This window comes from Bactrocera oleae, chromosome 6, assembly GCF_042242935.1.
Source record: "Bactrocera oleae isolate idBacOlea1 chromosome 6, idBacOlea1, whole genome shotgun sequence".
Taxonomy (NCBI): Eukaryota; Metazoa; Arthropoda; class Insecta; order Diptera; family Tephritidae; genus Bactrocera; species Bactrocera oleae.
In genome coordinates this window covers 59,785,725-59,812,149 of record NC_091540.1, presented here as the reverse complement: position 1 = coordinate 59,812,149, position 26,425 = coordinate 59,785,725, and the positions used below count along the sequence as shown (strand labels likewise).

The following is a 26,425-nucleotide window of genomic DNA, read 5'->3' as shown; positions in this document are numbered from 1 at the left end:
AAACTTGCTTTAAAAACTTATAATGAACTGGAAGATAATCTAAATAATTGAGAAGTAGTCTCCTCCAAGTCCAGATAAGCGCAGAAACGATAAATTCTCATCTTTTGGAACACATTTGAACTGGTAACGTGCTCCATACTCAACAGCGTAAGCAAAATGGGTTTGAGGCGATTACATCTATAATGGTAACTGTGAAATTTATCCATTTATGGTGAAGCCCTAAAATTATTGTTTTCAAAGAATTCCTCAGGTATCTATGCCCTTTCTAAGTATTATTATTACTACTCTTCACCTTTGACCACAAAAATTCTTCTAGACGATCTTTGACCAAAACTTCCTTGACTTTTATATATTTTTGTCATATGCAGACTTGGAAAAATATCTTCTACATTTCCAAGAAACTCACAAAATTTTTTTGTCGCTTGTGTATTCGATAATGCACAAAATTATATTTTAGAAATTATTTTCGTAGAACTCTTCCTTCACCAGGAGTCTATCGGAATTAAATAATATGTGTAGTTTAGAGAATATCTTTTTTTTTAATTTTTCTATATGTTCTATATTTAGTAATAACGTACAAAATCGATATCTCAAATAGTTTCTGAGTTACAACCTCCTAAGTAGCCGCTCAGTTCAATCAGCTCCATCTTATTATTATTAAACACGATTTTCTCGAAACAACATTTTTAGAATTTACTTGAATGATTGGAGGCAAATGATCCGATATAGTGATCGATATCAGTGCTCTGTATATAGTTTTCCATACAATGACGTACCAGTTTTTTGATCAAAATTCAAAAATTGATTTCTGGCTAATCTGTATAACTATAAACCTTGAGTCCCCCTACATGTTTGAACTTTTATATGCCTTTAATATTATAATACTGAATTTGTGACATGTTTGAACTTCGAACTATACAGTTTGCTACTGAATACAAATTAAATAATTTTTTCATTAATATAATATAAACACATTTGATTTTAATCATTTTGTTATAAACAAAATTAGGCGAATGCTTTACCAGCATTCCAGGTTCTAGTTGAGGAGTCTTTTTCAAAAGAGTATATTTACATTTTAATTTTTTTTTTTGTTTAACTAAGTATGCAGTCTTGTACTTAGTGCTAATATACACAATTTCATCACTTAGATTATGATCAAAACGAGATAGTTTCCAAGTAAAAAAGCTTCAAATGTGAGCATTCGTTTCAAAACGGTATATTTTTACATAGCTTTTTTTAATATAGATTTGTTCATTTCATAACATAACGTTTTCTCATTTTGTGAAAAATAAGTTAAGATGAAAATATACCTTTTGAAAAGACACTCCTCAGTTGTTGAATGAGGCGGGAAGATACAAATTTTATAGCAATAATTAGTATATATGTACGTATTACAAATAAGCAAAGACACACTCCTCGGAACCGGAATTAGCAAATAAAGATGAAATAGTAAATTTATAGAATAATTTTTCGTAGTGGTTTGTGTCTCTACTAAATCATTGTGAATGGCTAAAGTTGTCCGGTAAGAAATTTATAAATATTTTTTAATTATCTAGATAACTAACAGAATTATCTTTTAAATAATGAAACTTCATTATTATAAAAAACAAAAACAACGTTAAATTCGTTTGCACTGACGCTTAATACCCTGCACATATATAAACTAGTTTCCATACAAAAACTTGATTTTGATCGGTCAGTTTGTTTGGCAGCTATATACTATAGTAGTCTGATTTTAAAAATTTCTTCAGAGATTGATCTGTAACCTGGAAAATTAATCCATGCTAATTTTTGTGCAGATATCTTATGAAATAATAATGTTTTTCAAACAACAACTTCATTTCGATTGTTCAATTTGTATGACAGCTACATATTATATATGCTGTAGTGCTGCGATATCGGCAGTCCCGACAACCGAGATGCTTGGGGTTGAAAAGACGTGTACGAAATTGCAGATTGATATCTCCAAACCTGAGAGACTATACAGACGGACAGAGAGACGTCCACGGTGAAATCGTCTTAGCTCGTCATATAAATGATGATTATATAATATACAAGTATATTTTATAGGGTCTTCAACGCCCTGTGCAGAGTATAATGACGAAGCAATGCAGCAAAAAATTCAACGCACGTCAAAACCACTCATTTTAGAAAGCGCCAGAACCGCTCAGAAGGGGTTTAGCGCCTGCAAAGATGGTGTTTATTATAGATATACATAAGCATGTAGATTTCTATCGAACCCTGCCGAACATATTTTATTGGTGTGACGTTCAAATTCAAATATTAAAATATTGAAATATAAACAAACTATTTCAACAAATTTCACAATTTCTTTAGATATGTTAGAGGTATAATGAAAAAACTTTTGAGGCCAAAATTTCACCGCGACGGTTACTCTTTACGATTTTGAAAAATTAAAAATGTTTTAATTTTGGTAATTTTTAAAAGTTTTTTCAAAATAATTTTTTTCTCATGCCTCTAAGTGTCCTCTGAAAAAGCACCACAAATTGGAAAAACAGTGAAATTTTAAATTTTTCATAGATCTTAGGAAACTTTTTTTTAAATTTTTTCCTTTGGCAGAAATTTGTTTTATGATAAGACAAAACTTTTCACCAAAATTCATTTAAATCGGTAGGGGTTGCGTCTAACTATTTGTCGATTTGACATAATTATCTTTCCAGAGGTTTCCTCAAGTAGCTAAGTTCTCTTTTCAACTAATTCTAAGTTAGCTGCGCCCTTGTGCCAAAATGGTCGTGTCCTTTATCTGGATCTATCCTGAACAATAGTAAGCGCAGATACAGAGAAAAACTTAATCGGTATCGAATGTATACTTTCTACTTGTTGTTCTACTTTGAGAGTTTCGAGCTTAAATAATTTACTTCTCTAATCTTATAAAAGATTACAATTTAGATTTGGGAGAAACTTAAAATGATATTTGCTTTATAGCTTTGTGGATTTTATATGAGAATCTTATAAGTGGGTCTGCGCTTGCTTCATACCTGAACCTATCCAGAAGTCTCTCCAGAAAATTCAGAATTCTGGAAATGTAAAAAGACGCCCGAAAATCTCATTCATATAAATTTATATATATGTATGTATATACATATATCTACACATATATAAATATTATAAAATGTATTATATTTCACTTGTTTCATGGAATATCACAAAAAATTATTATAGAAAGCCTAAAAATATTCAAATTTTCATAGTTTCCATGCGTAAGACCGCACAATAAACTCTTATCAGCGATCATAATGTTTGTTGTGCGATAACCTTTATCCCCCTTTCACAAGTTATGCGTGTAGCTGACACCATTCTAAACAGAGTTCCGTCCGAGTAAGAGAACGTTTGGGCACGCAATCGTTTCACTTACTTTCGCTTTTCATTCATATGAACCTACAGATAATATACTTATATATGAGTATACGAAATATATATATACATGCAATATATTATACTTATACGTAGTACAATATCAAGCCATATGGCGGCAAAACATTGTTGAAACGCGTACAAACTCTTCATACATTCATACGTACATATGTACATATATAAATTCTTCAAATTATCAAAGGCATCGATCGGCGTTGAGTTAGCGACCGTTCGGATGTTGTCTTAATGCCGTTGGTTTCTTTATTTTTAGCACAACTAAGGCATCTATTGAAATAAGACGAGAGGAAATAGTGATTGAAGCATTTGAGCGCGTAATAAAATCAACAAGTTGAGCGGAGACACGGACCGTCTGTATGCTGGAAGTTATGAAGCTAAAACTATCGAATGCCAAGCAAATATTTGTCGGTCAATTTAACTGTTCAAATAAACCTAATCACTGTGTATATACGTTACAGATTTTGTATGGAGTTTTGTTTGGGTTGTTCTTCAAATTTTGAATCTGGTTGGTAAGTGCTGAAGTCGCAGAGACTTTCGAGCGTATCCCCCTTTTAGTCAATGCTTTTCAGTCTGATATTATATCTACCAATACTAAAGAGTTAGTGGTATTAGTTTCAGTGATGATCTGCTTTTTGGATATTAAAACTCTGACTAACGAGATTTTTATTCAGGTTTTCAAAAATGCATGGTTAGAGCAATGGTTCACCATAACTTATAAAGTCAAACAAGTTAGAATATTTTGAAAAATTAAGATTAATATTCGCACGACCATCTTATTTTTTTCCACAAAAATCCGCGTGCAACTGTTCAAGAGAGATTCCCGTGATGTTCGTCGCTAAATCAGCCATTAAATCTAACATAACCTATCCTGGCACAGAATTGGTTGAAAGCTATCAATTATATAATATATTCACAACGTAGGGAAAGGCTTTAGCTACCCGTTCTGATTAGTGGTGCTACTAAGTTGCAACTTTCAGAGTTTATTCGGAAGACAATAAAGAATGATTTGGGCAATCATGTTTTGTTGAGTTAGTTTCGCAGAAGAAGTTAGTCTTCAAAAGCAAGCGGTCAAGTTACTTACCTTTTTTGGATGCTATATTGTAGCTAATCGACATATAAATGATTTCACTAAGGTTTGAGCTATAGCTTCAAAGATCTGGTAAGCTTTCCATTGCTCTAAATGCAATCATCAGTTCCCATTGCCCTCAGAGTTATGACGGTTGTTGGAAATTACTTCGTTTGTCTTGTTTTTGGCAATTCAACAGTTATAAAACTCTACCATAATTTTTGCAGAATAAAAAAAAAATCATAAAATTCATTCATATACACAAACATGTTTTAAAAAGCCCGCACGTCCGACTTGTGTTCTAGTTTTTCATTCTGATGGTCTACAGTCTCCACTGCAGTTCATGATAACTGCTTAATGTGCGAGATGGAAAACATAACAAACCGTACATAATTACTATTTACTTAGTTAATGAAATCTTAAAAGAACATAACAGTACACATAAACTTACGCTCGTGCATATCACCACTACGCTTCATGTAAATATACGTCTAGGTCGGTGTCGGGTTGCCAACATACATACCAAACAGAAAGCTCTTATTTACTGCTGATGCTGTGAGACGTTTACGAAGCTTTATACATTCTTCTTATGCGGGAAGTCAAATATCTTTTATTTTTATTCATTATGTGTGTAAGAAAATTAACGAAATGTGTTAGCTGGAAGTCATATCGGATTTACTATATGTGGCAACTTCCGTCTCAAAAAAGTGCATTACATAATTTTACGTAAATTTCGAAAACTTTGAATTCAATTGAGGGACTGTAAAAAATCAAATATTGTATGGATTAAAAACGCGGTTACCCTAATGTAGAGGTGTGAGATTCAGTCCTATCTTCTTCCAAAATTAAAAAAACAATTTACGAATACAGGATACCATTTAGCAGACAATAGCAAACCTCCAAGCAGTTTTCTGTAATGAAAAATCTTCTCATAAAATCTATTAGCTCTTCGGAATCGGCTGAAAGCTTTTAGGTCCCTCCTGTCCTCTCTCTGTCGAATAATAAAGAGATCACCAGCATACAGTACTTTTAAACTATTCAGGTGCATACATAGCACTTACCAAAGTCATTTTAATGGATAAGTAACCAAATTAGTAAATTTTTTAACAAAACTGTAAACTCCTAGGAGATTTTATCTAACAAACGAAGGTTCATACAAGTTTGAAACCACTACGAAAGACGAAAAGATGTTACGAGCAACAACATTAAAGTTTGGTGAAGCTTCCAATGATGCCGTTATAATAATTTATGTATAAACTTGACTTTTGCCTAGATCAGTATTTGAACCAATGACCCAAGATTCATAGTGAGGCAACCTCTACACCATAAGCGAATCGCTGGTTTTAAGTCTTAGTCTTAGTCATCCATACGATTTTATATCGAACCAGCGACGATGATCGACAGAATTGGTCTAGCTCCAAGTGAGAGCGTGAGGTCGCAAGCTCTACTTGATAGAAACTACAGTGGCACAGGTGTTTGGAAAGCTTTGAAGAGTAGACATTTTTCCTTCCTTAATAAGAATTCAGGTTTGAACTATAGGTGAGTTGAGTTAGTGGGAATATGAGGGTGGTCCTTGGTCCCATTATTGTCATTGACTATAGAAAATAGGTATTTTAAGAAGATATGCCTGCATTTTTACTGGCAATCTGCTTGGAACTAGCGATTTGGCCAGAGTTTATTTGTAGTTTGAAGGCAAAGCCTTATATTTGTATCTTAGATTTACACTAAATGAGTTATGAACAATAAACTCTGCTCTGTAAAATAAAATTTGGTAGAAAATGTCTTTGAAAACTATATCTCCTGTTCCAAAAAGTATTCCTATGTTGTTATATGACGAGACGAGGAGATATGAGACATTGTTAGACTATTCATATCGTTCCACGCCTCTTGATCCTATCGGGACAACTTTCGGGTTTACCAGGAATAACTATATTTACTCTACCGTCGAGCACTGGCAGTTTCGCAACCTTTGCAAAAGGCATTACGTTAGAAATTCTGCAAAATAAAAGTTTTCAACAGAACATAAATTCTAAAAATGCAAAATATGCCAGATTCTACACGATTTGTCACGCGAAAAAGCTGAGTAAACAAAAATTTGACTTCGAGAGATTCAAATGCATGCTCAAGGGTTCACACGTTTATCTCATGTACTTGTGGTACAACAACCGATCTGCGAAGATCCAATGTCGTGAAGGGGTCTGGCAACCATACACTTACACATATATAACTGCAAAGATATCAAATACTACCGGAGCTGAGTACATGCCGCCAACACACAAAACAAACTCAAAACTCATTAATCGGCGCAAACAAAACAACAAACAAACTATTGTACATTGTGCCAAAAACAACAGCAACATGTGATCGCACTATGGATGGATTTGTGAGAAGTCACAATCATAGCGCTGAGATGCGGCATGAGGCGAGACACAAACATATACTACATACATATATATGTACATACAAGCATATGTATAGGGGAATATGCTTGGTGGCAGCGCGCAACAGGCACAGTGACCAAACCCATGGCAGCGCGCAACGTAATCGGGATCTTGTAGAGTTACAAGCGACTCGACGACGAGCAACACAAATCAGTTGAGCATTGGACGGCGGAGCAAGCGCACGGATAACTACGGAACGGTTTGGATTTTGGTTAAGGGACGGCTCGGTGCGCTGCTGGTGAAGTACAAAAACAAAAAATATTGAAAAAAAACACAAAATTGAAAGCAGTGGCACCACTGACAAGCAAAGAAGGTTCAAATGAGCTATTCAGAGTATATATATGTATATAACAAGTGTTTGTGTGTATGTGTGTGTGGGTGAATAATGATATCGGTCGGAAATGGTGACAGGCCAACGGGCTTTTGCTCATGTATGAAGCGCAGGAAAAGGTTCTTGGCCCAAAAGTGCGAAGAAGAGAAAGTACAAAGCGAAATACAAAAAATTGTGAAACTTAAAAGGAAACAGAAATCCAATTTAATATTGAAAATTTAATAAGTGTGCGTGTATCTGTGACCCATAGAGGATCTGCATTGCTATGAAATCTGCTATATTTATGTGTTTGTAGTGAACTAAAAACGCTAGAAAGAAAAATTTTACAACAAAAAGCTTTAATTAATTAAAAAAAAACATATTCGAAAAAACAAAATTTTTTTTCGAAAACTAAAAAATCCATTCCTAAAATTTCAAATTAATAAATTCATGCTTAATTGTGTTCATGTGTTTGTGTGCATACAAAATTTACGTGCATATGAAAAGTTTTGAACGAAAAAATGTCTACAATTACACGTCAATATATTAAGTTCGTGGAACCGAAATTCCGTGCAACCGAAAAAAGCAAAGCAAAGAAAACACGATGAAAAAAACAAAAATACAAGTGAAAAATAAGTGCATGCTACGAAAAAACTGCATTACAACAACAACAACGCAACTTGCACATAAAACATAATGTTTTTTTTTTGTTGTTATATGCATACAAACATAGTTCACCGGCGCATTTCGTTTGATTTCGACTTCGCGTGCATTTGCCCTACCTTTTTGTGTCTGAGCGCGCCGAGCGCAGTGAGCAAAGAAGTTGTAGGAAGTAACAAGGGTCGGTCAAGTGATCGCCTCACACGAGTCTCCAAACTTCTCTTGCTCGCCTCAGTGTTACCTGTGCCGCTGAGAGCGCCGTGTCACGCCAATCAGCGTAGATACTACTCAATAGGCAATCACGCTTAAAGGTGTGAAGCGCTGTGTAGAAAATACAAAAGTGTTGACAAAAACAAAGCATACAATAAAATTGCAGAAAAACACACGCGGAAGAAGACAAAAACAAACGTGAATAAACAGTAATGAAGTTGGTGTGGAAATAAAGAATAAGAGAAATGCGTTAAATGGTTTTTAATACAAATAATTTAGTAATTTGTAAAGATGATGTAGAGTTTTGATTTATATCTATTACAATGTGACAGAAAGATATCTACATATGTTGTTTAAGTAAATATTCTTTCAGAATAGAAAAACGGCAGTGGCCGACTCTGCGCGATCGCCTAAGGCTATCCTATAAACCACATTTTATACCACGAAATATAGATCCTGAACTAATATTTAATCAAATTTATGTGCTAGAGTCGCAAAATATATAGGATGATGATCCTTAAAAAGCTCATATTTTAAAGTTGCTTATCTTCTATGAAATCTCAATGGTTTAACAATTTTTTCTCTCGAAACTTAAATTGACCCTAAGAAAGGATTAATTGTAATTCGAAGATCCTCTGGCAATGTAATATAATTGAATAAAATGTGTAGCCTCTTTAAGTGTTTCAGGGATCCCCTCATTTCTTCTGTTTCGGTATACCGTTGGAGCAATCAAACCTTTTTTTAATATAGGACCCTTTTCTAACGAATTATATTGGGTTGGGTTGGTTGAAAAGGGAGGCGCATGAGCGATAGACCGCAGGCGGACGTCATTAGAGCATCATTAGACCCATGCTCATTGTGCTCACAAGTGGTAACCAATTTAGCCTTATCCAGCAATTTTGTGGATTTTTTCCACCCCAGCTGCCCAATGATTTTTAAAGGAGAACATTGGAAGCCGTGAAAAATATCCCGTCTCTACCGACTAAAAGCTGGGCACTCAAAAATCCGTCCCACATGCTCTGTATTCCGCCGAGTCCACTTTACCAATTTGTTTAAAGATGGAATCTTAAGGATTGGCGTCCTGTGATTACCTCTACCATGTTACTAAGTTCCCTTTTGCCTAAAAGTAAAAGCTTATTCGTCTGTCCATCATCAACACTATTCCAACGTAACATTGCCCTATGAGGCTTGGCGCCCAGGCTGGTTCCACCTGGCTAAAATCGTACATCAACTCTCGAAATTATTGCATTATACTTCACCTGAATATGTATTGGCCAGATAACGAAAATAACCTCCAGAACCTTTAATTACATATAGCTAAAGACGGTCGTCCAAGTTCGAGTTAAGAAGTTGGCTAAATTTCGCGGTCTGAAAGCATAACTTGTACTTAAAACTGTTTACTGAATTCGAAAAAATGTTCATGCCGTCAGTTCGTTCAAATACCGATCATATATTTTTGTCAATATGTCGAAATATTCTTGATTCTAAACTCTTACTTTCATTCTAAGATCTTTCGTATATATGCATTTAGCGACTTCAATGAATTTACCAGAGTGTGGGATAAAAAATCTTCGAGCCTACTATACTTGCAGTATTCTCTTTGTCAGTTGTTTTCTGATTTGAAGTATCTAACATTTCGAAACGACAAAGAGTGAACAGCTCTGAAAAGAAGCTTCATGGTTCTCAATAGCTTTTGGGAATCTTTCATGGTGGTTCTCAACCTTCCCATCTAGCTAAAGTTATTATTTATTCAGCTAAGAACATTTTTTGTGAAGTAATGTAAATATAATATATTTACTAAACTAAGGTTGCAAAAAATTACAAAATCTGAAAATGAAAAAGCTATAGAAATATAAGGTCCTTATAGAATCACTATTTTTATCAAAACTATTGGGAGTTTTGCAATGCTCTTCTACCCCTGATGACTTTTCTTGAAGTATTTCTGCAACTTCCTGCCAAATTAGCACATTTCCCTGCTTTTCCAAGTATTTCGAAATCGGTCCATGTTTGTTTCCTAAAAACATTATAAAATTTATATATACATACACACTCACTCACACTGTTCCAACAAATACTCGTTTCATGCAATAACGCATGCTCGTAACCTCAAAACGCTTATCTGAAAAGGAACTGGACTGTGTCGCTTTAGAAAGCAAAAGCAACAACAACAACCACTACTACTATAATATATGAACTATTAAAACAATAACGAAGCAAAAACATAAAATTCGAAATCAGCGGATGTGTGTTCCGAATGAAAGTCATTGCCTCTTCGACGCTCCTTACAGTTTCACAGTCGCCTTTGCGGCTATGTGTGTTTCTCTGGATATGTATGTGTGTGATTTTAATGAATTGTTTTTACAAAGTATATATATATATGTACGGAGATTACTTAATCATGGCTTGGGATTTATGAAACACTATCAAGCCTGAAGTTCTCAAGTCTGTCTGTAGCGCATACATGTGACCACTTTGAATAAATAAATGTTTACATGTGTAAATATACATGACAGTTTCTTCAATGCATCTGTGTATGTGCGCACTGATTGTGCTTAGTTCCATTTGCTGTCGGTTTTAGAAGGCCGTGCTTATTTGCCATACACAAGAATATGATATGTCGCCAGTCGATCGGTTTACTGCTCGCATATTCACCATATCTCATATGAGAATATATATCAAGACCATTATGCCATATATACATATACATATATAAATGTAAAAACACTTAGTTTAATGAAAAACTATATGTTTTGCATAGATACCATAGTTTTTTTTTCATTTTGATTTTTTATATTAAAATTTTTAAGTATTGTTTACACTACGATCACATAAAATACATAAGTGTATATACTCTACATATATATAGCGTTATTTCCTTATCTCACAAATGTCTAAAATAACATATAGTAAACATTTTAGAGAGTATTTAAGAAAAAAAATTGCAACCACCAGGTATACATACAAACAGGCAAATATATATTTACATAAATATATATATATATAAAATTTCAAATAAAATTGTGCTCACGGATATACTCACATAATATACCGGCTGCACCGAAGCTATTATACCTTTCAAAGGTGCATTTCTTATAGCATAAAAGGATATAAAAAGATTTTTGATCAATAAATTTCTATGGCTGCGACATGCTACAGTGCAATATTTCGTAAAGATATCTTGTCAAATAAAAAAGTTTTCCATACAAAAACTTAATTTTGATCGGTCAGTTTGTATGGCAGCTATTTGTTTTTTTTGTCCGATATCGGCGTCTCCGACAAATGAGCAGCTTCTTGGGGATAAAGGAACGTGTGCGAAATTTCTGATCGACTCAGAGACTAGTTCGCGTATATACAGACCGACGAACGGACATAACTAAATCAACTCAGCTCATCACGCTGATCATTTATATAGTATCCTTCTCCATTTATAGGGTCTACGACGTTTCCTTCCGGGTGTTACAAACTTCGTTCTAAACTTAGAAAAAGCATCAAACTTAGATAAAGTTGTTATCCCAAAACCTTTAACAATAATCAGGTCTCACATCAAAAGACACATTGACCCAAAGCTCAGAAGTCACACAAGCATTTAAAAATATTTTTTTACGATGTAACAGTGTCGAAATCTACTCTCGAGAACCGTATATTATTATGGCATATATTTATGTTTTGTTTGATCGTCAATGAGGTATTAAGTCGTATGTACCTCTAAACTCTCTGATGTTTTACTCATGAACAAATTAGTGATTTTTCATTTACCATAATCTTGGGATTCTACTCAAATAGTAGAATAAATATATTTATCATTCATATAAGCCGCAACTATAATTAACTCTTCCATATAATTAAAACATTTTTCACCATAACTTTGACTTGTTTTGAAATAAAAGTGATCCCAATTATTATCGATTATCTGTTATCCTAACTGGCCCTTTCAGAATGTTTCTGATTCTTACTATATATATTTTTTTTAATTTCCATAGGCTTACTGGTTTCGTAAGTTTCTTTTTAGTAGTCCTAAAATTTTTTTTAAGTCTAATATTCCTTTGGTGATCATGCCGATTCAATGATCTTGAAACAATACCGATATCTCATTTTTGTATGTAAAATAGCTTCTCCGTAGTCTTTCATACTGCCTACATTTAGGATTAGGCATTTTACTGACATTTTCGAAGCGAAAGCTTTATTCTCTTTCTCCAAAATGAAGAGCATTTTTTCACAATTCAATTGGCAACTCAATTATCTACTATAATGGATCTAAATTTAAGGTGCACAATCCTTTAATAGCTTATATAATTTACTATGGATATAAATATAGTATGCCCAATTCTCTTTTTATACTCGACAAAGGCTACGTGATCGCTCCAAAATAAATCTGCAAGTCTCCATAGCAAAACACTACAGCCAAATGTTGGAATAAAGATGATATCACCACATCTGTTGCGGCGGAAATGTACACAATGACTACATACATATGTATATATATGAGTGAGAACATATTATATATACCACACACAGAGATGCCGATACATATGTTTGCCCATATATACACACATTCTTAAATATTTATACAGATTTGTCGGTCCTGCATTCTGCTACAATAGCTCTGATCCGCTGCAATTAAGCGTTGCAATGTTTTAATAAAAATTGCACTAAAGTTACAACTTAAAATGCTGGAATTCGCACTTGTGCCACACACATAAACACATTTAGAAACTTAAATTCGCGAAATTTTTATGACAACCGGCCTCAGTTAGCGATCGCGTCACTGCATTTAAAAAACATTATAATCTCATCAAGCCCAAATTTCTTGTGCACACATTTCGCGCCGTTCTAATGTAATCTGGTATCTAGGTATCTGCGCACATGTATGCCTGTATGCATATGTATATGTGTGTACGTTAAAAACAATATTTTTAATTCACAACACGCTTGCGTCTGTTTGTTTGCACATTTGCTTTACTGATTTGCAGTCAATCAAAAATGGCATAAAGAAATGAAATCATCAACAGCCATTGGTGGTCCGAAGTGTGTTCAGACACTCGTCGGAAATGTTGTGGGTACATACAGTTAGACATATCTGTACATCCGTACATATTAGTATATAGGATAATGCTGACTATATCGCTATATTCAATCAATTTCAAATACTTTTGTAAATATACCACTGTACTTATGTTTTATGCCATCTTTTTGACAGACTTTTATTTCATATCTTAACACAGTCCAGTTTTAATTATAAAATTCAGCCACTTGTATATAGTAACATACAAGGTTCACTCAATTTGGTACAATAACTGATACAATCAAAATAGTAAAACAACTTGCTCAGCTCAGTTCAGATCCACAGTTCCGTTAATTTTTTAAACCGATAATGCAATATCCATTATTGTATTTGCTAGGCAATATCTGATGTAAAGAAATTTTCCAATTTTAATATGCGACGAAGTTGTTTTTCTTATTTTAAGATACTGAAATTTTGAGCTAAGGTTAAACCACCGATTCTGGTTAAGAATCTGTTATTTCTTCATATGCAACAATCGAGGTGGTTTAACTTTCGGTAACACCTTCGAGAGTATCTCGTGGTATAGAGAACTATATGTTCTCTGAGTCCGAGTGGCCACAATATTCGTCGAGAATTCTTTAATATGTTTGAAAAAAAATTACCGGTGGATACCACGAGAACTCGTTAAAATACTCTAAGAAAAAAATCAAAAAAACTCATATTAATCATCATGTTTTATAGGCACCAGAAGTTCTTTTCATTCTCTTTCTTACAAATTTTCAAAGTTTTATAATTTTATCAACTGTCAAACAGAGTGCCAATTGAACTGAGAAGCAACAGCGTTGCATTAAACGTCACTAAGTGAGTTATTCAAGAAGGCATTGACTTCTCAAGCAACCCTCATAAAATGCGCATGTAAATTTCTTTTTCAAACTTCTTAATTCTTAAATAACATACATTCATACCAACATATGTATGTATGTACACATATATTATATAAGTCTAAATATTTAAGAATACCTTACAAGTATAAATATGTATATTTATCTAAGCGTGCGAGTCACAGCCCATCTGGTCTTGCGGGAGTTGCTTAATTTTAACAAATGTTTGTTTACTTAATTTTTTCTTGTTTTCATTTTCAATTTTAAGTTCTTGCTCTTGCGGTTTCTTTGTTTGTACGATTTTTTTGTTTGTTTATTCCTGTTGAATGAAATCAAAAATGAATATGTACATTTATATCTATGTTTAGACTCTGCGCACACGTTAAAAAAAAAGTTGCAATGTCAAAATGACAGCAGATACTAGCTTTCCAAGTTCCAAAGCGTATAATTTAATAATATATATAAGAGTATATACAAAGTTATTCGAGCGATTGCCTTGAAATGATAGTCTCCACTTACAAGCTATAGATACACCTCTAAATCTTATACGAGTATATATCCATATATATTACACTTACATTAAATTTGTATATTCAATAAACACACGAGTCCTCTTTATAATACGAGATATTTTCTTTTGTGTTCGTTTAGTACCTCATCTATTCGCATATAATCCAATAGGAAGAGAGCAGAGCTAACAGTTTTCTTTTTCAAGGCACTAGTAACGATATCAGAATACGTAAGAGTAAACACTTAAGCATATTTTGTAGTTTTGAGAAAAACGTGTGTAAACTGATGGAAGTGATTTAACTGAGCGGCTACACTTTAGAAAGCTGTAAATCAAAAACTTTTTGAGATATCGTGTTAAAATTTTTGTATATTATTTTTAAAAGAATATAACCTATCGAAATTTGAGAAAAGATTTTTTTTTTTTTCACACTTTGTGTGCCCCTTAAGTACTATCTTTCAACTTATAAGACACTTAGCGCTGTTATCGAATCATCCGTAGAATTATTGAATTAAAATGCTGGTCGAATTCGAAATAAAATTTAAGAATGGCAACTATGTAGTTTAAAAGAAATAAGTTATGAAATTCTTTTAATATTTTAGATAATAAATTTGATATTGTCAGAGGGATAGATAACAACACTTTTAATTTTTGTGTGTAATTTATTGAGACACTATTTCTCACATACACAAAAACAGTGATTTTCAGATTTTCCTTAAACTAAATGAAAATGCTTATGAGTCATTATTCATAAATATGTTAAACAGATGTGAATATCTGCATACTTACACACAAATATGTATATGAGCACACACACACACATTGATCAGTTATCTGAAACAAAATTTATTTTAAACCAAAACCTGCAAATACTCACAATTCACACCTGCCATCAAATCGCGTGTTCAATAATTAATTACGAATATTTGCTTTTCAAAATCTTTGCAGAAAATAAAAGACTTTGCAATAATGTGTTAAAATGCGTTAGCAAAACAATAACTGTTGAAAAGAAAGAGTGTGATAATTAAAATAAAAACAAATATCAACGAATTTAAAATCATAGAATTGCGCCAAAGTGCAATTGTCAAAGATGAGACTAAATAAATGGAGTTTCTTAGCCCTGCGAAGGCAACTGCTATGTGGCACTTTGCTGCTGTGTCTATTCATGCAACATGCGCCAACAACAACTGCTGTGGGGCATGGCACTACCTTTATGCCTGCGTTGGAATGCTACGACCAATATGGACGACCGCAAGTAAGCCAATAGATTATTTAAAAAAAAAAACACCTTAACATATTTTGTATTATAAAAATATACTTATTATTATTGGAAATAAAAAGAATTGGTTCTTTTATACTCCACACCTCATTGTTTCTTAAGGCAAATCCAAATTCAACTTATATGGTTAAAATAATTGATCTTTGAGATAAGCGCTTTTAAATATAAATAGATGGAACCTTATGGAATATAAGTCATTACCTAATTTCGCCATTTTTTTGTCTCAAATAGCTGAGTAAAGCACTTTTCGTGTTTCAAATTACAACTCTCCGGTTAAATAGTCATTAGCAAGCTCTACATACTTAACGTCGTTAAAAAATTTTGAATATAGGTATATTCTTATATCTATATATTTAAGTTACAACTTTTTGCAGGAAAACCACGGAAAATATCTTATATAAATGATTTAAAAATTTGTACGGGTAGTATTGGGCGCCATTAGTCAATATTTTCTGGATATATTCCTTGACACCAGATAGTATAAAATAGTCAGAAACGATGTATTTTAATCCAAACTGAATGTTCTAGACATAGAAGAGATTCTTGGAGGGCGCCATACGAACCACAAAGCGGATATTAGAACACAGCTTTAACATTAACACATCGAGATTGTGTTTATTTTCAAAAAGAGTTTAGCAAAAAATTTTAATTTTACTGTAATTTGTAATATTTATCTCTTATTGTGCAAAAAATTCGCAATTTGAAGAACATATATTTATCGTCAATAGTACAATAGATTTTATTTTTGATCATTTCGACCATTCGATATTTTTAGTTAATGCGATTTGAGGTTATGGTTATTTATAAAAAGTTCATATATAAACAATATCAACCTCTGAAATATAAACAGCAAAAATAGGAATTGTATATATACACATACATATGCACACATTTCCATACCAGAATTATACGCATTCGTCCCATAACCTCTTAAGAACCCTACGCTGCCCTTCGATGCTCTCAATTTCCTTTTCTCTGTACAATTATCTAAATCAGAAAAAGTACTTGTATTCGGAACTAATAAATACATACATATGTACATATTTATACCATATACTCCACAAATGTAGACTAGACTTTTAAATTTTATTGTTGACAAATATGTTTGTGTAAATTAATTCTAATTATTTTGACTCAAACAATCTAATTTATTGTAATTGACCACTTTGTTCCCGAATAGTGGAGTGCGATCAAAATATTGTCATCACACGTATCATAATTTAAATGTTAAGTTGTCAAAGGTTTGTCTCTTGAAATGCGTGGGGTAATTCCGAGCGCGGTGAAACAACAAAAACTCTCAGTCAGCTAGTGTGACGTGTGGCTGACATTAATATTAATTAAATTGTATATTTGAACTCACAATCCACGGAAGAGGGCTGTCACGCTATAAATCTATGAAGCTTTCTCTTTATATCGTTCATATTTTGATTTTTTTATTGTTGCTTAGTCATAAAATATTCAACATGTCCTGAACAGTCTCTTGTTCATAAATATATATCTTCTAAAAAAACTACAATTTTGCTACTGGCAGTGTTACACTACGAGCCGATAAAAAAGTAGTCTCACACTTTTTATGCGTCCAGTCACAACTCTGACACTATGCTCTTGTCTGTGCTTTTCGATAACCGATAGAAAAGTTTAGAACCCTAGTAGTAATACTGCTTATACATTTATGAAAGTTTTATATAGCTAAAATGGTTAACTAACTGCATAGATAAATTGACTCGAGTATGAGAGTACACAAAATGAAAGACAGTACTTATCACTCGATATATGTAATTCAAGAGTAGCCTTCTCTTCCTTCCTGATCTCTTAGTATACCATTAATACTTTCAGGCCTGAAACGAATGCATATATTCGATTATACACCACATTGCAATACTATTTGCGATCTCTATACTGTTTCCGGAATAGAAAAAGAAGTCTACAATAAGATCTTTAAAATTATCGTGGTACTTGTTTATTCCCAAACGCATTCAATTATCTTATATATTTAATCCATGAAAGCAGAGCAGGGCAGAAAAGGAAACATAAGTACAATTATAGCGACGTCAGAAAAAGACAGAATCTGTATCGTCTCATATCCCGAAAAACTGTTCCATTAGTGGTTTAACCAGAGCTCCACACTTGGACTACTTTCTCTGTCTAAGACTTCGACAGAGCCAAGTGCGAGCGAAAGAAAAATTTAGGTGAGCATCTATTCGCTCTTTTTTTAGTTGCTGGAATATTTTCTGCAGAAAATTTCTTTTGACTTATAAAAGAATGCATCTCCCATGAATAGTTGAACGAAAATAATGAAATTTAGCTTCTTCAATACCTTTTTGTTGGAGGAATTTCACACCTCGTATTGGATCATTACAAAGTTTAAGAATAAGTAAATCTATGTCCTTGCTATTACACGACATTAAACACTATTTTAAAATAGGTAGGTTTAAAATAGTAGGGATTAGACGCGAGTGTTAGTCGATGTCGGTATGTTTAGATGCTAAACTACGCAATAATAATGAAAAATATAAGGTGCCCGACCCGGGAAGGTTTGTTTTTGGAAAATGTCTTAGTACAATTTTATTCCTGGGTTTCTCATATTGCTTCATTTGTTACCATATACGTAATGATCAATACTCTTCACCTATTAATAATATTAAAGAAAGAGCATATATAACATATTTTCTCTTTTTACCTTTCGTAGAGATGTATGCCGGAATTTATAAACGCCGCCTACCAACTACAAATTGAGGCAACAAACACTTGCGGAGAGAATGGCGACAATCACTTTTGTATACAAACTATGAACCCCTATCACAAAAACTGTGAAATCTGTAGGTAAGTCAAATGATTCACCAGAGAGAACGCGACTCTAAATTAAAGAGGCGCAAACCATTCAATCTATCTACAAATATTTACAACAATAATTCTAATATTTTAGATATGAAGATCATCACCCAGCGTTTCTCACCGATCTTCATGATCCACAGAATCCCACATGGTGGCAGTCCGAAACAATGTATGAGGGCATACAACACCCGAACCATGTCAATTTGACATTGCATTTGGGTTAGTGTATAAAGACAGCGTTTATTATGCTATAAGTAGTTCTTCAAACTTTCGACTCTCTTCTCTTTGTTTGCAGGCAAGTCATACGATATCACCTATGTGCGCATACTCTTCCGTTCGCCGCGACCCGAATCGTTTACCATTTATAAGCGCACCTCGGAGAGCAGTGAATGGATACCGTATCAATATTATAGTGCTGATTGTCGCGACACATATTCGATGACCGATTCGCGTGCCATTCTAAAGGGTGAAGTCGAAGCACATGCGCTCTGCACCAGCGAATACAGTGACATTTCGCCGTTGCGTGATGGTGAAATTGCTTTCTCCACACTAGAGGGACGTCCGAGTGGTATCATTTTCGAACGCAGCAGCGAATTGCAGGTGAGTAATGCGAGACAAATACAGCACCGAATGCAATGAAATTTTCTTTTTTTCATCTTAACTTAATACTTGCAATCTCTCTTGTGTTTTTTCTCACCACGCAGGAATGGGTTACCGCCACCGATATACGCATCACCTTGGATCGTCTCAATACATTCGGTGATGAGCTCTTCTACGATCCACAAGTACTCAAATCATATTTTTATGCGATCTCCGATATTGCGGTGGGCGCACGTTGCAAGTGTAACGGCCATGCGAGCAAATGCGTGGCCAGCACCGGCATGCATGGCGAACGCACTTTAGTCTGTGAGTGTCGTCACAATACCGACGGACCGGATTGTGAAAAATGTCTGCCACTTTATAATGACGTCAAATGGAAAAGGGCAACATCCACGGAAGTCAACGAATGTAAAGGTAAGCTATGACGGCAGCACGACAGGGGACGAAGCTGTAGTTATCTCGCTTTATTGCTGCCAATTTGAGTGATGCTTGAGAAACAGGATTACACAGTGTCGCCATAAAAAGTAGTGGTTTTCAATAGTGTAGATCAGATTGAAGCTTGAGTTAAAGCGCCGTTATGCGACAATGTTGGCTTGTGGCAAATGATGAGTTGGGTGCAGTAGCACATATGCTAGGCAAGTGAAAAGTTCAAAAATGCATAAAAGTTACTTATTTTTCATGGCAATAATATTAAGCTGCCTAACGGTATTTGCATTTTGGGTACATCCAAAGGCACACCATCACTGGGACTATTCGCTTGAAACGAATAGATTCAATTTTCACACGACCAATTGGTATTTTGTTAACTGTAAATGAGCGACCACTGACTTTAATGAAGGTAGCCAGACAATTCAAGTTTAATGATTTTCTGAATTCCACATTTTCCAGCTTGCAATTGCAACGGTTTTGCGGACAAATGCTTCTTCGATGCGAATCTCTTCAATTTAACTGGACACGGTGGTCACTGTTTGGATTGTCGTGAAAATCGCGATGGCCCCAACTGCGAACGTTGCAAGGAAAACTTTTACATGCGCGAAGATGGCTACTGTATCAACTGTAACTGCGATCCGGTGGGCTCACGCTCGCTGCAGTGCAACAGTCACGGCAAGTGTCAGTGCAAGCCCGGTGTAACCGGCGAGAAGTGCGATCGTTGCGACAACAACTACTATCAGTTCGGTCAACATGGCTGCCAGCATTGCGGTTGTGATCCACGCGGCTCGGCGGACAATGTGCCGTCGTGTAATCCGAACAGCGGTATATGCCACTGCAAGGAGAACGTGGAGGGAAAGCGTTGCAATGAGTAGGTTACGGCGTTGAAACATTTACACTGCAAATATTCATATGAACTTTATTTTAGGTGCAAACCCGGCTTCTTCAATTTGGATCAGACCAATCGATTCGGTTGCACGCCCTGCTTCTGTTACGGTCACACCTCTGAGTGTCAAACGGCGCCAGGTTATTCCGTTGTATCGGTAACATCGAACTTCAACAAGCACAAGGAACGTTGGACCGCCATTGACCTCTTCAATCGTGATGTGGACATCAAATACAATCAGTATAGTCGTAGTATTGGCACGACAGCACAGGGTAATGAATATATCTACTTCCTTGCGCCAGACCGTTTCCTTGGCGATCAACGCGCTTCCTACAATCGCGATCTGAAGTTCAAACTACAATTAGTGGGTCAAGTTGCGCCGAGCACCAGCGCTAGTGATATTATTCTGGAGGGTGCAGGCACCAAGATTTCACTGCCAATCTTTGGTCAAGGCAACGGCATGCCCGATCAAAGCGTGAAAGAGTACTCATTCCGCCTACACGAGCATCGCGATTACCAATGGCAACCAAGCCAGTCATCTCGTGGCTTCCTCTCAATACTCTCAAATCTGACAGCGATTAAGATACGTGCTACCTACTCCGTGCAAGGTGAAGCTATTTTGGATGATGTGGAATTGCAGACGGCGCATCGCGGTGCAGCTGGACAGCCTGCCACTTGGATTGAACAATGTACTTGCCCCGAGGGCTACTTGGGACAGTTTTGCGAGTCTTGCGCTCCCGGCTATCGTCATAGTCCAGCACGTGGTGGTCCGTTCATGCCTTGTATACCATGTGACTGTAACGGGCATGCCGAGATTTGTGATTCGGAGACTGGCCGCTGCATTTGTCAGCATAATACCGCAGGCGATAATTGTGATCAGTGCGCAAGGGGTTATTACGGCAATGCTTTGGGCGGCACACCATACGATTGCAAACGTTGTCCCTGTCCCAATGAGGGCGCTTGCATGCAAATCAATGGTGATACCGTTATCTGTACTGAGTGTCCAATTGGTTATTATGGCGCACGTTGTGAAATGTGTTCGGATGGTTTCTTCGGCGATCCAACTGGTCTCTATGGCGCTGTACAGACATGCAAAGCCTGCGATTGCAACGGCAATGTAGATCCTAATGCTGTTGGCAATTGCAACCGCACCACAGGTGAATGTCTCAAATGTATACATAATACTGCCGGCAGGCATTGTGATGAGTGTCTACCAGGACATTTTGGCGATCCTCTGGCTTTGCCGCATGGTCAGTGTGACCGTTGCACTTGCTACCCGCCAGGTACAGAGCAAAATCAAGACGGTATTACACAGTGTGATCAAGTAACAGGACAATGCCATTGTAAACCCAATATTATTGGACGCGATTGCAGCGAATGTCAACCAGGCTACTTCAATATAATGTCTGGCAATGGCTGCGAGAATTGTATGTGCGACCCTATTGGTAGTTACAATTCCACTTGCGATAAATTCACTGGTCAATGCTTCTGCAAGCCGGGTGTTGTGGGTCAACATTGCGATCAGTGTAAGGTTTATCATTATGGTTTTTCACAAGAGGGTTGTAAGGCTTGTGAGTGTGATGAAAGTGGTTCCAAGGGTTTCCAATGTGATCAGTACGGTCAATGCCCATGTAATGACAACGTTGAAGGACGCCGCTGTGATCGTTGTAAGGAGAACAAATACGATCGTCATTTGGGTTGTATCGATTGTCCGGACTGCTATAATCTCGTGCAAGACGCAGCCAATGAACATCGCGCTAAATTGAGCAACCTCAGTGCAACGCTGGATGAGATTGCACGCACCCCCGTCACAAACGATGAAGAATTCGAAGCCAAATTAAAGACAGTACAAGAAAAGGTTGATATTCTCTTAACGGATGCGAAATATGGTGCTGGTGAAAGCGGTCAAACTTACGCTGAAGTACTAGATGATCTACACAAACGTCTCAACAATATACGTACACATCTGGTATCTGGCGATGAACTGCAAGATAAGGCGAATGATGAAATCGAAAAGGCCAGACAAAACTACACGAACGCACATGATATAATCGAGGCGGCAAAGAGCGAACTACAAACAGCTTTGAATTTGCTAAACGACGATGGCGCACAAGCGCTGTCTAAGGCTAAGAACAAGTCTCTAGAATTCGGCGTGCAATCAGACCAAATCTCAGAGATATCACGTGAAGCACGCGCATTAGCCGATCGTTTGGAGGCGGAAGCTCAGGTCGACTTGAAGAACGCCAAGGATGCTAATGAAGCGGTGGAAAAAGCCTACGAGTTGGCTAAAAGCGCCATCAACTTGCAACAGAAAGTTAGGTGAGTAAATATTTTGTTTAGGCTCAGACCTTAACTCTCTTTCTTATAAAAATAATTATACTCCATTTTATAGCGATGAAATACGTTCGGAGGTGCGTTTGGAGTTGAACACCGTAAAACAATCGCTCAACAATGTTGCGCAGACCACTAAGGAAGCGCTTCGTAAAGCAAATGAAGTTTACGATGCCGCCTTGACATTGTTAACGGATGTCAATGGACTAACGGCACCCGAAATCGACATCAAGAAGTTGAAAAAAGAAGCGTTAGAGGCCAATGAAGAGGTAGACGAACTATTTTTCAAATATTTAATATTAATTACTTAAATATACATGCCACTCCTTAGGCCGATCGTCTACTGGAACGCGTTAATGACATATCCAATAGCAACGGTAAAATATTTGCCGATTTCGATGACGAATATCAACTTGCCGACCTGATAATACTGAGGTTAGTACAAATTACTAACTTGTTGATTCTAGAAAAATATTATTTTATACTCTTTTTCCCCAAATTAAATACATCTAGAGCGAACGAGCAAAAGGAAGACGATATAAAATTGTTAAAGAGCGCTCAGGATGCCTTCGACAAGGCCACAAAAGCTGTGGAGCAAGGCGACAACACACTAAAGGAAGCCAATAACACATACCATACACTAGCAGGTAAATGCGACTTGATTACTCCTTAGGTGAAAATATTTTTAAGAAAATAACAACATTTTGTTTCGATAGGTTTCCAAGCTGATGTGCAAAAATCCTCCGAAAAAGCTAATCTAGCGCTGAAGACAGTTCCCAGCATCGAGCAGGAAATCGAAAATGCCGAACAGTTAATTCGACAGGCGGGCGAGGTAACACAATTGTTAGTCTTCGTTAGTTTTTCGTTTTTGGTAACAATATTTTTTTTATAACTATTTCTCCAGGCTCTCATGGGTGCCAATAAAAATGCACTGGAAGCCAAGACTAATGCACAACATGCACAAGAGAAATATGCTGAACAAGCATCGAAGGTATGTTTACAATAATTGGCATATAAATAGGGATATGAAAACAATTTAAAACTTTTTGTACATAACGGTGATTAGTTAAAACGATCAACATTAAAAATCTTCTTATGCAACTCTGATTCATTAGAGAGCGGCTTAAAATTTGGAGAGCTTCCAATATAATCAAATCACACAGCTCAAAAAAGGAGATCATCTAACATTGGTTAGGTTGCAACGGTTCAGGATATAAATCTTTGACGCATTGTCAGGATGCTGCCGATAAAATTCAAATGCTCTGCTCTCTCAGAGCACTTTATACTTTTGCCAGAATGGTGTTAGGTTAGGTTAGTTTAAATGGTCTAGAAATCCTATAAAAATTTATCATAGAGACCGCTTTGAGTCGATCACAAATTTGTTGAGAAGGCCAATGTCAGTTTCGGCTATGTCTGCTGGTTCGCGGAAGGTATTACTGCCGAGATGTTTCAGCCTCAGTCTTGCAAAGGCTAGGCAATAGGAGAAGGATGTTTCCACCTCACCTCACCGGAATGGGAACTATCTGAAAAAATTAATCTTGAAGTTTTCAGAATAATCTCAGCATACTAAGGTTACCTTTGATTGAATTAGTCATTCTGAAATTACTGCAAGCAATGTACATGAACCTCGGATCTTAAATTTCGACAGTTGAAACATATGTTAAACTCCCTCGAAGACGGACACTACTGTACACACATTTTCTGAAATATCCATATGTCAATGAAAGTTGCTGTACATATTTCTTGTAATACACCATAATCAAAATTGTATACATACTTGTATATTCCCTACTTTAGGACGCCGAAATAATACGCAAGAAAGCTAACGATACCAAAGTAAACGCACGCAAGCTGCGCGATGAAGCCGAACAACTCAATCACCGCGTACAGATCACCGAGAGCAGTATAGTCAAATTGGATAAAACGGCCAACAAAGACGACAATCTGGTGGATGATGCCAAGCGAAATGTAAGCATAAAACTGTGGAAATATAAAGCGGAAAGTAAACAAAAATTATCTATTCCAGGTTGGTCAAGCCAAGGCCGGCGCAGAAGAGGCACGAACCCAAATTGACAAGTCCATACAAGAACTGGATGACATTAAAGAGGAATTGGAGAATCTCAAGGACATTAATGTGGAAGATTTGGATAAACTCGGTTAGTTCAAAGTACTTTCGTTGCTATTTTGATATTAACACTTGAACATGCTTTCTCCTCAACACGTAGAAAATCGCCTAGATTCGGTGGAGCTGGAGTTGAATCGTGTCAATTTGACTGGACGCATTGAGAAGTTCCGCGATTTGCGCAATGCACAGAAGAAGTGGATCGACAAATACGAAAAAGATTTGTACGATTTGGAGGAGCAAGTGGCGAATATACGTGCAATAGCTCAAGCCCTGCCCAACGATTGCTATTCACGTAGTCGTCTCGAGCCATAAACGATGCGAGCATCGATAAACACTGCCCAAGTAATTAATCAAAACTACCAACTGACCATAGAATCAAGCCCAAAAACAAAACAAACAAACAAACACTCATAATCGTATGGATTTGACACTCTACCATTGTGGGCGCCTTCGCAGGCAGAGAGCTGTGCGTAATACGTTGACGAAAATCCAAAAATACCTTATAGTTTCTAGTATGAAAATATTTTAGTGAAAAAGTAATTAAGTTTTAAGCTTTAAAATATATTTTTAAAATCTAATTTTTTTATGTATGTGCACTCTCTTTCTCTCTGTAAGTTGTTATCCTCGTAGTGAACCAAGCTCAAACAAGAAAAATACTAAAAAAAAAAAAATAAGCCAACAAATATTTTTGCATGTTTTCATTCCTTATAACAACCAATTAAATGCAATATTATTTACTAAAACCCTAAAACTCTGTATTAACAATTGTCAATTAAAACAAGCAACACGAAAATGTAATGTTTTTTACATAAATAAATAATAATTATTAAATAAAAAATTTCAAATCTGTTTTATTACTACATATGGATGCTTAAGTAGGTTTATGAGATAAGTTTAGTTTATAGAAATAATTAAGGCTAAATATTCATTACGAACAACCCCAGAATATCAAATGCGCACATTTTAGATTAAAAAAACTTTTAAATCTCGTTAGCAGTTCGGAACTGCGATAAAACTTCAAGCACTGCAGTGTTTAGGCGCACTCTTAATTGACACGTCCTTATACCAAACATGATTTGTATCCTTTATCCCGAAACAAGAGCCTCGAAAGGATCGCCGAACAATAAATACAGTTTCCATACAAGAACTTGATTTTAATCGTTCTGTTTGTATGGTAATCTATAATGGTATGATCTAGAAAATTTCTTCGGATATGAAAGCGCTGCTATTGGCAATAATCCATGCCAAGTTTCGTGAAGATATCTTGTCAAATAAAAAAAAGATTTTCAAACAAGAACTTAATTTTGATCGTTCTGTCTGTATGGCAGATATATTGTGTGCTATAGCAGATTTAGAGAGAATCAGGACCTGTGCAAAATTTCGGAGCGATATCTAACGAATTTAGGGACAAGTTCGCGCACTCATTTGGGTGCCTGGTCACAGCGCAATCGGTGCCGACTGCAACGAGG

General features: G+C 35.8%; 1 protein-coding gene across 3 annotated transcripts; it reads left to right on the top strand.

Annotated features, from left to right (window-relative positions):
• The first annotated feature begins 7,043 nt into the window (after positions 1-7,043).
• Positions 7,044-25,794, top strand: LanB2 (laminin subunit gamma-1). Of its 3 annotated transcripts, none has more exons than XM_014238289.3 (16): positions 7,044-7,213; positions 15,420-15,726; positions 18,440-18,573; positions 18,677-18,804; positions 18,881-19,185; positions 19,290-19,599; positions 20,074-20,485; positions 20,543-22,819; positions 22,893-23,100; positions 23,163-23,266; positions 23,345-23,478; positions 23,548-23,663; positions 23,736-23,822; positions 24,629-24,799; positions 24,858-24,987; positions 25,057-25,794. In XM_014238289.3, exons 2-16 carry the CDS (start codon positions 15,562-15,564, stop codon positions 25,266-25,268), a joined length of 4,893 nt encoding a protein of 1,630 aa, XP_014093764.2. In that variant the 5' UTR covers positions 7,044-7,213; positions 15,420-15,561; the 3' UTR covers positions 25,269-25,794. The 3 variants fall into 3 exon arrangements, with proteins under 3 accessions (XP_014093764.2, XP_036214780.2, XP_069968228.1); XM_036358887.2 differs by having other exon boundaries at positions 7,049-7,138; XM_070112127.1 differs by having other exon boundaries at positions 7,122-7,143.
• Positions 25,795-26,425: the final 631 nt, after the last annotated feature.

Bases quoted from the DNA above. Each gene is read 5' to 3' on its own strand.
- LanB2 (XM_014238289.3), top strand. From the start codon at position 15,562: ATGAGACTAAATAAATGGAGTTTCTTAGCCCTGCGAAGGCAACTGCTA. The intron at 18,805-18,880 runs GTTAGTGTATAA...CTTTGTTTGCAG, and splicing joins CAATTTGACATTGCATTTGG to GCAAGTCATACGATATCACC. The intron at 24,988-25,056 runs GTTAGTTCAAAG...CTCAACACGTAG, and splicing joins GGAAGATTTGGATAAACTCG to AAAATCGCCTAGATTCGGTG.